Consider the following 15,184-nt stretch of genomic DNA (forward strand, 5'->3'; position numbering starts at 1 on the left):
TTGTTGTAAGATTGGTTGCATACTTTCACACACAGTATAGATATCAATCAGTAGAGACAGCTCCGTTTTTCGTGACCCGTTTTCGTGGGTGGTCGTTCGCATTATGACCGAATGAGGGCGCCCAACTGACGTCTAAAATATTTGAAATTTGGCAGTTTTGTTACAATATTTTTGCCGGTTTTGCTTGTTTAAGACTGCTTTTCCGGTAGAATTGTACAAATAGTATAAAAATGTAATTTTCACAATAAAAGGTAAAATCTTTGTCCGATGAATTTTCATACAGGATCCCTGTTCGCGTCTTATTCTCTCCATCGTGTTTGGAATTCTTGGAAAAGATAGTAAACATAACACACTTTTTGTTTAAAAAGTCGTCGCAAACGGACAACAACGGTGGTTATGAAATAAATAATAAAAATTTATTATATATCCCCAGTAGCAAGCAATATTTTTCTAACATTTATACAACATTGATATAATATTAAATGTTGACTAGATATTACAAATATTTATAGAATATTCATTTTATATTTATAAATTTATATATGAATTTCAACATATATTACATATTTATGAAATGTCTTTTTATCAAGATACCGAACAACAAAAATGAAAAAAAAGTACCATGTTGGGACAACTTGTAGGTAATTTATTTCATAGGGTTTTTATTGGAGTAATATTAAAAATTGATTTGAAAAAATACCAGCTATTGTGAAATTGACACTATTCGAAATCTCGCTTTGCACACTATTAATTGCTCATTAAAAAGTAATATTTTTTTTATTTTTGCGAAAAAAAAATAACAATTTTATTCATCATTTTTATAAAACTTACTTAAATTTGCGTTTCACCTACAGATGCGCTTGCTCTGCTGGAACGCGTTTGCGCAATGTGCAACATATACAGTAGCGGCAGTGAGTAATAGAGTTAAAAGAGAGGCAACCTTATGGACAAGTGCGGGGCTAATGCTCCGTCTTACCCCTCACTTCACTTCATCCACAAACGTAATAGTGCATAGTGGCTCTCCCTCCTTTTTTCTTGTGAACTACGTTAACAGTAGTTTGGACGAACACCAACTCATCAGACTTGTGGCCAGTGCGATTACTAGTGTTGGGCATAATCGACATATTTCACTAATCGAATGAATCGAAATAATCGTTTAAAATAATCGAATAATCACTCGAAAATTCGATTATTGTTCAGTGCGCATGCGTGGCTTGACGAATTCTGAATCGAACATTCAATTAAGATTTATTTATTGATTGAAAATAGCTTCATTGTCAGTGGTCCGTATTCTTTTTCCTTAATTAATATTTAGAGACGTTCGTTATTTTTTTTTTCTCTTTGATATATGCTTTTATCGTATTCTTTTCTCACTCATTGTAATCAAAATTTTAGAAACCGATTGGCTTAACAAATGGGAAATCATACGGCCCAATATGTTTATAAATTATTATATTATGTAGTTAGTATATTCCGTCACACTTGTAACACACTACCACCAACCTAACAAATGAAATTTACTAATGATTTCGATTATTTTCTACGGTTAGTTGCCTCAATCCGAATGAATTATTTCGAAATCTCGAATCGTAATCGTGTACTCGTGCGCAGTCGAAACGAAAAACGAAACGAATAAACGAATGATTTCTAAACGATAATCGAATGATCGATTATTCGGGTGTAATCGAGATATCTCGATTATATCATTCGTAATCGGCCAACACTAGCGATTACGTTAAAGCAAAATAGCCCATCCCCAAATGAACGGTGGTCTGGTGAAAGGTTTTTGTCCAATTTTAACCAAATTTCAGCTTTTCTTTAATTATTATTGTTATGATAAGCACATGTTGACAACATGCCAGTAAATCCCAATTTTTGGAGGATGCCTGGTGTATGCGTTTAAATTCATCCTTTATTTAAATAAAAAAGTGAACGGCCATTATAGTAGATATAGTTATTATGATATTTTTATTATTTTTCAGTTTTTCGACCGTTTTATATTTCGATTTCTCAATTTTTCAACTTCTCGATATTGTAATTTTTCATTTTTAAAATTCTAGATTTTTCGATTTCTCGAGTTCTCAGTTGTTCTATATTTAATTTTTTTATTTTCCCAATTTTTAAATTTTCGATTTTTCAATTTTTGAGATCCCGAATTATCAATTATTCCATTTTTAACTTTTCGATTTGTCAATTTTGGCCTATTTCGCTTTCTCAATTTTTCGATTTTTCGACTTGTCGACTTTTCGACTCCTCGATTTCTCCATCTTTTGATTTTTCGATTTCTCGATGTCTCAGTTTTTGAATTTTTCGATGTTTCGATTTGTCGGTTTTTGATTTTTACTTTTCGATTTTTCGGTTTTTCTGTGTTTAGATTTTTATATTATTCGATTTTTCAGTTTTCCAATTTTTTTTAGTTTTCGAGTTTTGATTTCTCGATGTGTTGATTTTTTAGTTTTTCGATTTTTATATTTTAGATTTTTCAATTTTTATTTTTTTTTATTTTTTGATTTTTACATTTCTCCATTTTTCAATTTTACGATATTTTAATTTTTCAATGTTTTAAATTTTAGGCTTTTCGATTTTTCAGTTCTTCAATATTTTTTAATTTTTTAAATTTTGACGTTTCAGAATTTTCAGATTTCCGATTCCTCAATTAATCTACTTTTTTCGACTTTGCTTTTTGAATTTTTGATTTCTCAATTTTTCAATTCTTTAACTTCCTAATTTTTGAATATTTTGTTCAATTTTGTGATTTTTCAGTTTTTCGACTTTTTACTGTTTGAATTTTCAATTTTTCGTTTTATAAACTTTTAGTTTTCAGTTTTTAAAATATTAGGTTTTTCGATTTCTCGACTTTTCAGTTCTTCTATCTCAATTTTTCAATTTTTGGAATTTTTAAATTTCTGATTTTCCATTTTTTTTTTATTTTTCGATTTTCCGTTTTTTTTTTAATGTTTCGATTTTCCATTTTTTTTGTGGGTATCGTTGGTGATTTTTAGAAAAAGCGACGGTTACGGTTTTCAGATTTTATTTAGTTCCTTTTACTGTTTGAGAGTGCCAGGGAGAAGAAGATCGAAGGGTGTTTGAATGGTCGACAGGTATGCTCGGTTTCAAATAGGTGGTAGTAGGTAAAGAAAGAGTTTAGAAAATTCTAGAAACGGAAAGAGAAAGTATGTAGGAGCGTAGGGCAGGTAGACGAAAGATAGGACGTATTTACATTTGTACAAAGATTATGAATGCGCTCAGGTAGAACACCTGATTTTGTGGGAACGGTTGTTCCTACATTTTAATTTTTCGATTTTCCACTTTTTTTTAATTTTTCAATTTTCCAATTTTTCGATGTTTCGAATTATTCAATTTCTCTGTTTTTAAATTTTAATTTTTTTTATTTCTTTATATTTAGACTTCTCGATTTTACAATTTTTCGATATTTGAATTTTTCAAGTTTTAATTTTGCCATCTTGGTTTTTCGATTTTTAAAATTTTTCGATTTATAGATTTTCCGATTTCTCAATTTTTTCAACATTATCAGTTTTGGGAACTTTTCAATTGCTTTTTTCAATTCTGAACGCTTAGAATCGACATTGGCATGAGCGCGCTCTGGTCTGTGGATCCAACATGTTCCCAGGCGACGACTTATCAAAAATTGTTATCGCTAATTCCACTAGAAGTTTAATATTTTGTGCGAAAATGGAACACTCCAATGAATATAATTGCCGAAATGTGTTTGCCGAATTTTATACAGACCGTATGCATTTAAAAAAGCCCTTCATATTTAATCACTTTTTCGAAATGGGGATATCAAAAAGGACAAATTATAACTCTAGAGAATGGTAATTCGATAGAAAGACAGACAAGAAGTGGAATTCCAGCAACAAAAATGGCCCAGAAGAGGAGAGAAGCCTTAATCTGTCAGAACCACGGCAGTAACCATGTATTGGAACATTATAACTAGTAATTTAGTAATATAATAGTGTAAATAGTGTGTCCTATTTTTAACATCCATACTCACTAACCACGGTAAACTTGGAATGCCATTTAGAAATTTTGGACAGAAATTTAAAATCGGCAAAAAGTACGTTACTAAGGGAGAATAAAATCATATTTGCAAAGCGAAAATCAATTCCCAAATGTTCAGAAAAACAAAAATTGGAACAAAAGCAAAAATTAAAAAAAAAATTCTGAATCATTACACTGCCAACGTTATTGATGCATAAATGACTTATATAAATATTCAGTTTATTCCTAAGGACATAAATGTTCCGAACGTCCCTCAACTGCGACCAATTGAACGCTTTTGAAGAAATCTAAAGTGGAATTTGTGTGAAAAATGTAGGGTAGGAACCCTTCACACATACAGAATTAAGCAGTGTGTATTGCTGAAAATTTGGCAGAAAAAAATATTGGCTTTCACAAATTTAATGCGCCGCACCGTGTTAAAACAAAAATGTGTGAAGCAAGTAGATATGTTGCAAATCGTACTCTATAAAGTTGTTTTATAAATGTTAACAGTTGCATTTTTAATTCGTCATTCAATAATAAAGTTATGCTAGTTTGAAACTTGCGCAGATTTTTGGTCCCCACACCCTTATTTGATTCGAGTCGCAAAGTGTCAGTAATTTTCCGCGCCGTCCGACTTGTTAAATTTCAAACTAAAACGGCTGCAAGAGCGATTCACTTACAGTAGTTGTGTTGTACAAGCTCAGACAACAACCCGTAAAATGGTATTAGTAACAACCATTGAAGGTTAGAGGGCTTTTGTCGCATTTTGGGGCGCCATCTGACCGCCAATATTAACTCACTGGTACGCATAAGGATACGGGGTTGCCGGTCTTTTAAATACATAGTCACTGGTAGCGGTCATTTCTACGGAACCACTCGATAAAAAGTCAAGTTGGTAGCCCTGTCATCTAGTACTTTACGCCGAACGCGGTTGGTAGCGGTAGTTGATATGGCAATCGAAACTAGCACAACACGAATATTTCGGTTGCCCTCAGCTATGCCTCACTGTATCCCGTGCACACTGTATGTTCTGTTCATCTGTTTATTAAAATAAAATATCTACATTGACAATGGGGTCTGTATAACCTGTCAAATTTTTGACACATATGTTTTCCCCCAGAAACCCGTCAAGATCACTTACACCAAACAAATTTTGAAAATTTACACTAGGGAGTGGTTCTATAGAAAAGATCGCGACTTACATAAACAAATTTTCTGTTATTATTGGGAGTTCAAAAAGTATTTTGTGTAAGTTCATGGTGTTTGTCCTATTGTGAATTGTGATTATCGGTACTGCGATAAATTCAGAATAGTGTAGTAACTACCGTTTTGTCAAGAAAACAATACTAAACCTACATAACCTCACTTCTACATGCAATGCAGAAAATGCAATTTCTCAACACGTAAGTATATTTAAGAGGTTTAATATTTCTGAATATAAGCATATTATGAATGTAGAGACAAAATGATGAATGTCCGGGTGCAACCAAAAAAAAAAAAAAGAAGAAATCGAGTTAGAAATTGCGGGATACGTAGAAGTTGGATGAATTGGTAAGCATTTATTATTATTATTAACTCCTAGTATTTATAAACTAGTTTCAGACTGATAATAATGTTTATTTGTCAGGAAGAGAAGACGTAAAAAACATGTATGCAATTTTGAAGAAATTATTAATAATGAACCAAATTGCTTTCAAGTTTTCAGGGCAAGGAAAAAAATAATCTCTCTTTTAGTGAACTCACAATTAACAAGGCTACAATATGTAAAGTTATGTGATTTCTTAAAAATTACAAATTTTGTAAATTAATTTAATTGTAGGTACCACACGGAAACGTCACAAAAACGCCACAACTACTGAAATTTAAAAAATGGTAGGACCTCATTAAGCGCAGACAAAAGCAAGAATGAATTCTCATCGAAAAAAACATGAGGTATGATTTTTTTTATTTTAATTAATTATATCGCTTTTCAATGAATTGGTTATAGAGCAAATAATTATTAAATAAATATTTCTGTATAACGATTGAAATGTAGCAGAACATTGTTAATTCCATTGACAATGTATTTTTATTTCACTGTAAGTTGGCAGTGTATTTTTATGTTTAAAAAATTTATATTGTGTTTCACATCAGGTGATTTTTTAAATTTATGCTCTGGTTGCCCATGAAGCTTATGTCAGCAGTTTCAGTTTCACTGCTGACATAAGTGTCATGGATAACTACGGCAGAAATTAAAAAAAAAAATCACCTGGTACAAATTTTCAACGAATTGGTTCTAGGACAAATAATTTTTAAATGTATAAATATTGCCGCAACATTTCAAATACACTGTTATTTCCAGTGACAATGTATTTTTGTGTTTAATAAATTTTATATTGTATTCCATACAAGTTGTTTTTATATCCATACCCCCTTTCATATGAAGAACATTTATTAAATGTTCCGAACTAAATAAGTATTAAACATTGAACAAAAATATATATTCAATATTTAAAACCAATATTGATTTTCTAAAAAAAAATCTGTCGTTACCCATATTATTTAAATGTTAGAACTTCAATATTTATTACATATAAAATGTTACTGGGAATATGATTCCGTTGTTGTGGTGAAATTAAATATAAAAGTAATAAGAAACAAACTACACGTAACAAAAAATTATATAAGCAGACCTTCTCTCAATAAACAATTTTTTTATTCATTATGTATATCTATATATATATTTTGACCTACACAATCTTGAGTTTTATTTTGAGACGTTGCTTAACCCATAAGCAGTCGCTTAATCCCTATGGACTTCCGGTTTCATGAATTCCTTAATTGGACGGCTTTTTGCAGAAAGGCACCAATCCACAAAATTGTATTTTTAAAACAAACATGAACTTTGAACCCTAGAAGACTTCATGAACGTATTCCATATGTTAAAATAACGATTTTTTAATTCTATTTAACTTTTTTTTACCATGAACCAATCAACAATTTCTTTAAATTTTGTAGTCATTTTTGCAGAAAGGAACCAGTCCACAATAAGCTGTATTCTACTATAGTAGTCGGCATTTTGCAATTTTTTACCTATAACTCTAATAATAAAGACTGCTTTAAGCCTAATGAATGTCTTTTTACATATTATGTTGGTACCTGTTATAACACTTTAACGATAATAGTTCCACCTCGCTCAGTTTCTTTTATGTAATACAGAGATTCTTTTAGTTGTAACTTACTAGTTTTTTTTATTTTTTTACACATATAAAAATTAAAAATGAGCTTCTGTTATTTTTACGTGTTTTTATAATACATATCACATTATATTGAAGTAGACTGTGACATCACCTTCTGCATAATTATTAATGTCACATAATATTTCGTCCAGTTTTCTTAATATACGAAGTCTTATTTTCCCAACAAGAAACTGAAAACATGTTTAACTATTTTGTCGTTCAAAGAAAACTTTATACATTATACAATATACATTCAATTCTTTACGGCTTTTTTTAGAGTGTAGACAAAGTACTCGTCAAAAACTGAGAACTGACGGTTATTGAAAAAAATTACATTTAACAACAAAATAATATTAGGTTAGAAAACATTAAAAACGAGAAGCTATTTTACGTGGCTTACATTAGGAGTACAGTCCAAAATGATTGAATAATACATTGACTTTATGTTTTTTATTATTATATCTCTTGTTCTTTGTGTCAAAAAATTGTTGAAAGAAAACTATGTATAGAAAGAAAAAAGACCATTAAGCCCCACCCACCCGCCCCTATTTCAATTGTGATTCGTTTTTCATTCGTAATCAGATCGAGTGGCGAAGTTTAACTGCAAAATACATATTTCTGTACAAAATTTTACTCTTTTAGAGAAATGGGGATTTTGCAATTAAGCCCCTCCCCTCAGTTCACGATGAATAAAAAATTCATCACAATCGAGTAGGGGTGGGTGGGCGGGGGTTATATTTAGTCCTGTTTTTCTTAATATACGAAGTCTTCTTTTCCCAACAAGAAACTGAAAACATGTTTAACTGTCTTGTCGTTGAAAGGAAACCCTATATATTAAAAAAAAAAAGATTAAGCCCCACCCACCCGCCCCGATCTCAATTGTGATGAGTTTTGTCGTTTTCATTCGTAATCAGATAGAGGGGCGGAGTTTAACTGCAAAATCAATATTTCTGGACAAAATTTTACTTTTAGAAATATACATATTTCAAATGGTAATTTCTTGTACAGAAATGAGGATTTTGCAAACTAAGCTCCGCCCCTCGGTTCACGATGAATAAAGAAATTCATCACCATTGAGAAGGGGTGGGTGGGCGGGGCTTACATTTCGTCCAGTTTTTCTTAATATACGAAGTCTTCTTTTCCTAACAAAAAAGTGAAAACATGTTTAACTATCTTGTTGTTGAAAGAAAACTATACATTAAACAAAAAACAAAGATTAAGCCCCACCCACCCGCCCCGATCGCAATTGTGATGAGTTTTTCATTCGTAATCAGATAGAGGGGCGGAGTTTAACTGTAAAATCTATATTTCTGGACAAAATTTTACTTTAAAAAACATACGTATTTCAGATAGTAATTTCTTGTACAGAAATGAGGATTTTGCAACTAAGCTCCGCCTTTCAATTCACGATGAAAAAAAAATCATCACAATTGAGAAGAGGTGGGTGGGCGGGGCTTATATTTCGTCCAGTTTTCTTAATATACAAAGTCTTCTTTTCCCAACAACAAACTGAAAACATGTTTAACTATCTTGTTCAAATAAAACTCTATACATTAAACAGAAAACAAATATTAGGCCCCACCCACCCGCCCCTATTTCAATTGTGATTAGTTTTTCATTCGTAATCAGATATAAGGGCGGAGTTTAACTGCAAAATCCATTTCTAGAGAAAATTTTACTTCTAAAAACATATTTCAAATGGTAATTTCTTGAGGGTTTGCAACTAAGCCCCGTCCTTCAACTCACTATGAATAAAAAATTCGTCACAATTGAGATGGGGTGGGTGGGTGGGGCTTATATTGCGTCCAGTTTTTCTTAATGTATGAAGTCTACTTTTCCCAACAAGAAATTGAAAACTTGTTTAAATATCATATTGTTGAAAGAAAACTCTATATATATATATAAAAAACCAGCCCCGATCTCAATTGTGATGAATTTTTGATTCGTTGTTAGACCGAAGGGCGGAGCGTAATTGCAAAATATATATTTCTAGAGAAAAAGTTCCCATTTTCAATATGTTTTAAGTTTCTTATTGTAAAAAGAAGACTACGTATTATACAAAAGGCAAATAAATCTGTCAAAATAAAACAAATTATACCGTTAATCAGTTAATAAGTTGTTGTGAACTTTTTCTGTAAACTTACAAGTTTTATCTTAAATTATTATGGATTCGGTTGTGCCATTAATTGAAACGGTAAATAAAAATATTTTTTAGTTGTTTATGATATCACATTCTAATATTTTTAGAAACTGAACCATATTTCAGAAAATTCTTTCAGTGCACTGCAAGCAATAGCAAATTATTATAACACTTCTAGTGAGTATAGTGATTCAGAACAGCTACTTACTCTGATGATGAAGATAATAATCTAAATAATGTTCCACCCATAAATTTTAATCAAACAACAGGGAAACAAACGAGGCCGAAAAAGGAAGTTTTTAAATTTAACAAGAGATGAAAACAAAAAGAGAAGAAACAGTAACAAACTTCATTACGATTACAAATCCAATATTCTACAAGAAAAAGCATTCATTGACTACAAGTGTTCTTGTATGGCCCAATGGCAAACCGATAAGTGACCCCAAATTGAAAGATTTGCAGTTAATTCTGCATTTAATACCGGCAGATGCATAACCCTTCTACAAAAATCTAGCTTCTTCTGGTTACATAGAAGATGATGTAGAGGATTTCACTGGCACCCCTGATTTTGAAATGGAAAGTTCTTAAATTTATCAATTATTAAACCACATTCTTTATATTTTGGTTCATTAAATAATATTCTAAGTATGTCCTTGATTTTGCAGAATAGAACCAATCCACAAAATATTAATTATTTTTAGGAAATAAACGCATAGGACCCGTACACCATTTTATGCGTGCGAAGTATAATTATTTTGATTTTTTCACATACATAAAATTTAGATATTTCTTTTATAGAATTATTAAATGAAGAAAATTACGTTTTTTAATTTTTCTCGTTAATAATTTTTGTGGTTGCATTCTACAAAAAACCGTCCAATTATTCTTACCTGCGTCGACCCATACTAATTACCTGCACTTTATGTGAGCCGACAAATATGCATTTTTTTTGTAATAATTTTTTTTAAATACAAATTTTACTTTATATGATATTACGCTAGAAAACTGTTTTGGATGGATTAAGAAACAAAATGGAAATTCTATTAACCCCACATCTAATCAATTTCAAATGGCTTTTAGAAAATTAATCATACAAGATTATTTTGATGAAACGAACACAGGTAATCAAAACTGCGAGCCTGATATGGAAGAAATTTTAAAGTTAAATGTAGGTCGTTGTATGCTAGGATGAGATTATTTTATGTACTAAAATTTACAAATGCCAAAGATGAAAAAATTAATAGAAAGAAAATAATTTGGCAGCATTAACTTTTTTCCTTTTTGTAATTTAATTTTTATTTTATTTATTTTTTCTTAAATAAACCTGTTTATTTTTAGATGTATTTATTACATTATTTTTACAATGATAATTAAACCTCAAGTATTCGGGGAAAGACTGTGCGAATTGTCAAATTGTATAAGTAATAAAATAAAAACTGTAACAAATCATCGTGTTTATAAATTAAATATCGACTTTTCTTTTTTCTTATTGCGATTCACGATTATACGATTTGAGCAAACTACACAGTTTGCAATAAATTGCGTACACGAATCAATTTTTCAAATTGTAAATGAAGTGATACTTTTTAAATTGGGTGGCGACATCTAGGAATAGTTTAGGCAACGACCACCCATGACGGCTTAAAATTCGGGCTGTCTCTACTCATTGATATCTATACTGTGTTTCGAACTTACCCCTGCAACACGCATAATCTCACATGACTTTCTTTATCCATTTCTTTACAAAGAATGAAACTATTGAGCGACAGCGCCAATTCTTCAATGCCTTGAGCTTGCAGAATCTTCAACGCGTTTACCAACTGTAACATAATAAAACTCGCATCTTTCCACGTTTCTTCGTGGGTTTGCGACCCTTTGAGTTTCAAGGTGTCACTGTACGACTGAATAGTGCTGATTTGCAGCCATGGTAATACTCCAACGGTGGCTAAAAAAATTGAGTAGTTTGGAATGGCGTTGACGTCGCGAAATTTGATACCTTGAATGTACTTGTTGTCGTCGCTATCCACGCAAGCGAATTTCGCCGGTATAAGATCGCTGAATTCGGTAATCGCTGATAAACTGTAAGTTCCTAGAGCGACAGTGCTTGATGGTACAGCGCCTGTGTTAATAACAAGAGTGACGTGCTGGGTGTTCCATACAGCGTGTTGGAACGTCCTGCACCCAACTGTCACCGGTTGGGTGGTGGATTTAACCGAAAAATCAGTCCAGCGCAAGTTGGGTAAAGATTTCAAGCCTCTGAGAGCGGGTTGAATGTGGCTGATTTGTTGAATCTGAAACGAGGTCTGAGAAAAATGGACACTAGTTAGTTGCGACGTACGTTTTCGAGTACTTGAGCTAGCGCTTCGTGGTTGGCAACAATGACAGCGCCGTAATTATCTTCAAGGTTTTTATGTACAATGCTTCGTCCTTTCCGAGAGCGGAGTTTGTGGGTGCGCCCGTTTTGAATCCAGTCGTGATCATCTTCGGTCACCTAAAATAAAAAAATAAAAAAAAATTATAAATGGGACCTATTTATAATTTCGGTTTTTACTTCTGATTCACTTCCGTAGAAGCTGTAGGGTGAATAAATCTCCGACTCTGTCTCACTACCACAGTACGTAAGCGATAGCGATCGTGGGATGTTGCTATATTTGAAATAGTCGCCTGAAACGTCAATGCTACTTTCGGACCTCTTATTCAACCTAGCAGTCTTAGAAGTAGGACTATTTTTGTGTGGACTAGAATCAGACTCCGGCGAACTTGATCTTCCACCGTTGATATAATCATAGACGTTCTCTCCATTATCCATACTATTGACATTAATGGGCTCATACGTGTTGTTCGAGTTCTTCCTCTCCTGTTTTTGTTGCAGTGCGTCGTGTTCTCTCATGCTCGCTGTTCGTTGTGGTTTGTTCGGAACAATAGCCGACCGCACTTCCCCGATGTTCGCATACACGGTTTCCGCCTTCTTCCCGTTCGTGGTACTACTATTGAACTGCTTTTGTTTCTTTAGAATCTCGACTGACTTCGGTGGGTGCGGCAAGTTCGGCTTGTAGTCCATCTCGTCGATGTTTCTAGGTGGGGGCGGCGGCTTCTGCGCCTTCACCGCATAATTCTCGTAGTCGTGCCCATTGGGCACTTCTGAGTACCTTTGCACACTAATGTTTTGGTAGTCGCCTTGATCCTGACTAGCTTTGGCCACTACTTCTACTCTTGCACCATTCAGCTCCGATGGATGCACGATGACCAACCTAGGTTTAGGCAACGGTGGCCCTTCTAACTCCTCGTACTTCAACGAGTCCACTTTGGGTCCTTCTTTACTAGACCCCATGCGGAGGAACCGTTTCAACGAGAAGCGACCTTTGGTCTTCTCTTTTCGCTTCTCTTCGCTCGCCAAGCTATCCGTAGACACCGACAACATCTTCCTGGGGGCCGGTTCCGGGATACTAATCTCCTCCAGGTCGCGGATCTTCGGACTACACGAACTCGCTCTCTCCCGTTTCTCCTTCTCCCGAACCACAGGCGAGTCGCCCTTGATCGCATTGAGAGAATTCCGGGCATAGGTTTGGTCTTCGGGCGGCTTCGGCGCTCTTCGCTTATTCACGGCACGCTCAGACCCAGTTGAATCTTGTTTACACAGTAGAGTCTTGTGCTCCTCAACACTAAACGTCGTGAGGATTTGGTTCTTGACTTCTGGGTGCTGCGCAGGCTGAGGTTTACGAATCAAAACGGTTGCAGGTTTGGACGGGACTTTAGGTTTTTCGTAGATGGGGGTGTTGTGGAGGAAGGAGTTTTGACCCTCGAGGAGCGGCGGGGGAGTGAGGGGGAGCGCCGGTGGTTCGGTGACGGTGTCAGGGTCGGCACGTCCGTCAGGCTCTCCGGCTTGTTCGCGACTTTGAGGAAACACGGTTTTTGGGGGTAAAACGACTTTGAGAGGTTCTTGGACTGCTGGAGTTTCTTCAGGTTCATGGTCAGTCTTTTCATCCTTATCAGTTTTAACGTTTTTCTTGAGTTTGGTGTTCTTGGTGTTGAGCTCGATCTTCGCGGTGGATGTTTGGTACACCACTGGTTTTTCTTGGTCTCGCTTGAGGGCTGGAGTTCGTGACAGACCCACCTTGCGTTCCACCACTTTCGACGACTTATTCTCCTCTTTGATGTTTTCTTTGTTACTGTCGTCCTTCGACACTGCTAGAACGATCTCTTTCTGGATTTTTTTCCGCGACATGATTTGGATCGGGTTTTTGCTGTTCTCTAGCGTTTCGGTGATTTCGTCAAGCAGCGACTTTTCTTCCGTGTTAACCGATTCATCTTCGTTCTTCGTGTATGAAGTCAACACGACGCTGGTTTGTTTGGCTTCAGGCACGCTTTCTTTGTTGCTGCTTTTCGAAATCGGGATGTGCGATATGCTCTTGATGAACCTCTTCGGGCTCGGAGGGGCGTCTTCCCCGAATGGAGTCACCGATACCATGAGGGTTTGTTTGCGCCCGCTGGAGTCCACGATGGGTTTACCTAGTAACAACTGAGTGGTTTTCTTCACCGCTGGTTCGTACTTTAAACTAGTCGTGTTAAAATCGGTGTTCTCCTTCGTGATTCTCTTGAGTTCTTTCTCCGACTCTTCTTCTTCCGACTCGGCCACGAAGTCGTCCTCGCTGGATTCGCTGTCATCGTTGGTGTCTTCGCCGTCCGACTCCCAGTCCTCGCCGCCAAACCCGATGATCTCGGACAAATCTTTCGTAAAGCAAACCGATCTTTTGGGTTTGAATTTGTTGGTTTTGATGATCCCTGCGATGGTGTCGTTCGAGATCAAGGTGATGGGTTTGGGTTTGGGGCGGTCTGCGTGTTCGTCTTTCGATTTGAAGCAGTTAGAGCACAGTTCCTTCTTCCAAGCATTCTGCACGAAGTTTTGGCAAATGGCAGAAGACATGGCTCGGGTTCAGGTCCTGTAATTACGATTATTAAGTTTAAGATTCTTAAAAAAAAAGAAACTGCGTTGAACTGGCTTTCGAGTTACGACGACCGGTCAAAATTCCTTCCATACTACGCTCTCGAAAACAAGATCGCGTTCATTCAAGTTCTTGTAGGCCCTAAATGGAGATGACATCAACTTTTACGCTTCTTTTTTTAATACTTGTACCGGTTCGGTAACCTACATCCTAAATGCTTTACCGAACGGGCCAGATCTGTGCCAATGAGATGAAGACGTAAAAGAGGATATCAATATTCTGATACGAAGAGTCAACGTGTGACCTAAGCCCCTAGGGTTCTGTTAAGTGGTCCGAGCAACGACATGCCGTCCACCTGTCACAATGAGCGCATTCATACTATATTGCCGCAAATTGAAATGAATGAAAAGAAGAATGCCGTCTGGGCCGCAGATGGTCATCTAGTGGATAGTTTAGATGGGAGACATCTTAATGAACACATGTTTATGTGGTATAAATTTCATTTAATTTCGTTTTCAAACGCTTGGGATAAGTTGAACTTCATAATGACCACCTATATAGACATTAATTAATGCCAGCTTTGCAATTACGTAATTTAGATTGTAAACTATAATTTAGGATTCATTTTCTTTGTTAACTGTTAATTTAAATAAATCGTTGTTGACGTCAAGTAATAATATAGTAAATCAGGAATACCATACCGATTAAGGGGGAACGCTAGACGAGAGACAAGTTTGAACTTGGCGCCATTTGTTGCCTTAAACGCAACCAGCAATTCTTCTTTAAAACTACCTGACGCGCTTCTTATTATTTAGATAAGGGTTAAGGGAACAAATTAAATGCACAGTTCTATTTTTAAACGCTTTGTATTTTTGCTC

General features: G+C 34.9%; 1 protein-coding gene and 1 long non-coding RNA gene across 3 annotated transcripts in view; one reads left to right on the forward strand and one right to left on the reverse strand.

The window, feature by feature from the left end:
* Window positions 1-15,184, reverse strand: part of LOC135129651 (uncharacterized) — a 66,265-nt gene that overhangs the window by 683 nt on the left and 50,398 nt on the right. For both annotated transcript variants that reach the window (XM_064056874.1, XM_064056875.1), the window contains exons 3-6: window positions 11,915-14,303; window positions 11,702-11,854; window positions 11,360-11,654; window positions 11,059-11,308 (exon numbers count right to left, since the gene is read on the reverse strand). In XM_064056874.1, coding sequence (XP_063912944.1) covers window positions 11,059-11,308; window positions 11,360-11,654; window positions 11,702-11,854; window positions 11,915-14,287 — 3,071 coding nt within the window. In that variant the 5' untranslated portion in view covers window positions 14,288-14,303. The remainder of the gene's footprint in view (window positions 1-11,058; window positions 11,309-11,359; window positions 11,655-11,701; window positions 11,855-11,914; window positions 14,304-15,184) is intronic.
* On the forward strand, window positions 5,138-6,384 carry LOC135129654 (uncharacterized). Its single transcript, XR_010280621.1, has 3 exons — window positions 5,138-5,408; window positions 5,464-5,768; window positions 5,825-6,384. It is a non-coding gene; the product is annotated as an uncharacterized LOC135129654 (long non-coding RNA).

Source organism: Zophobas morio, unplaced genomic scaffold (genome assembly GCF_036711695.1).
Source record: "Zophobas morio isolate AGI-343-1 ecotype UQ-CSIRO unplaced genomic scaffold, CSIRO_AGI_Zmor_V1 ptg000016l, whole genome shotgun sequence".
Lineage (NCBI taxonomy): Eukaryota > Metazoa > Arthropoda > Insecta > Coleoptera > Tenebrionidae > Zophobas > Zophobas morio.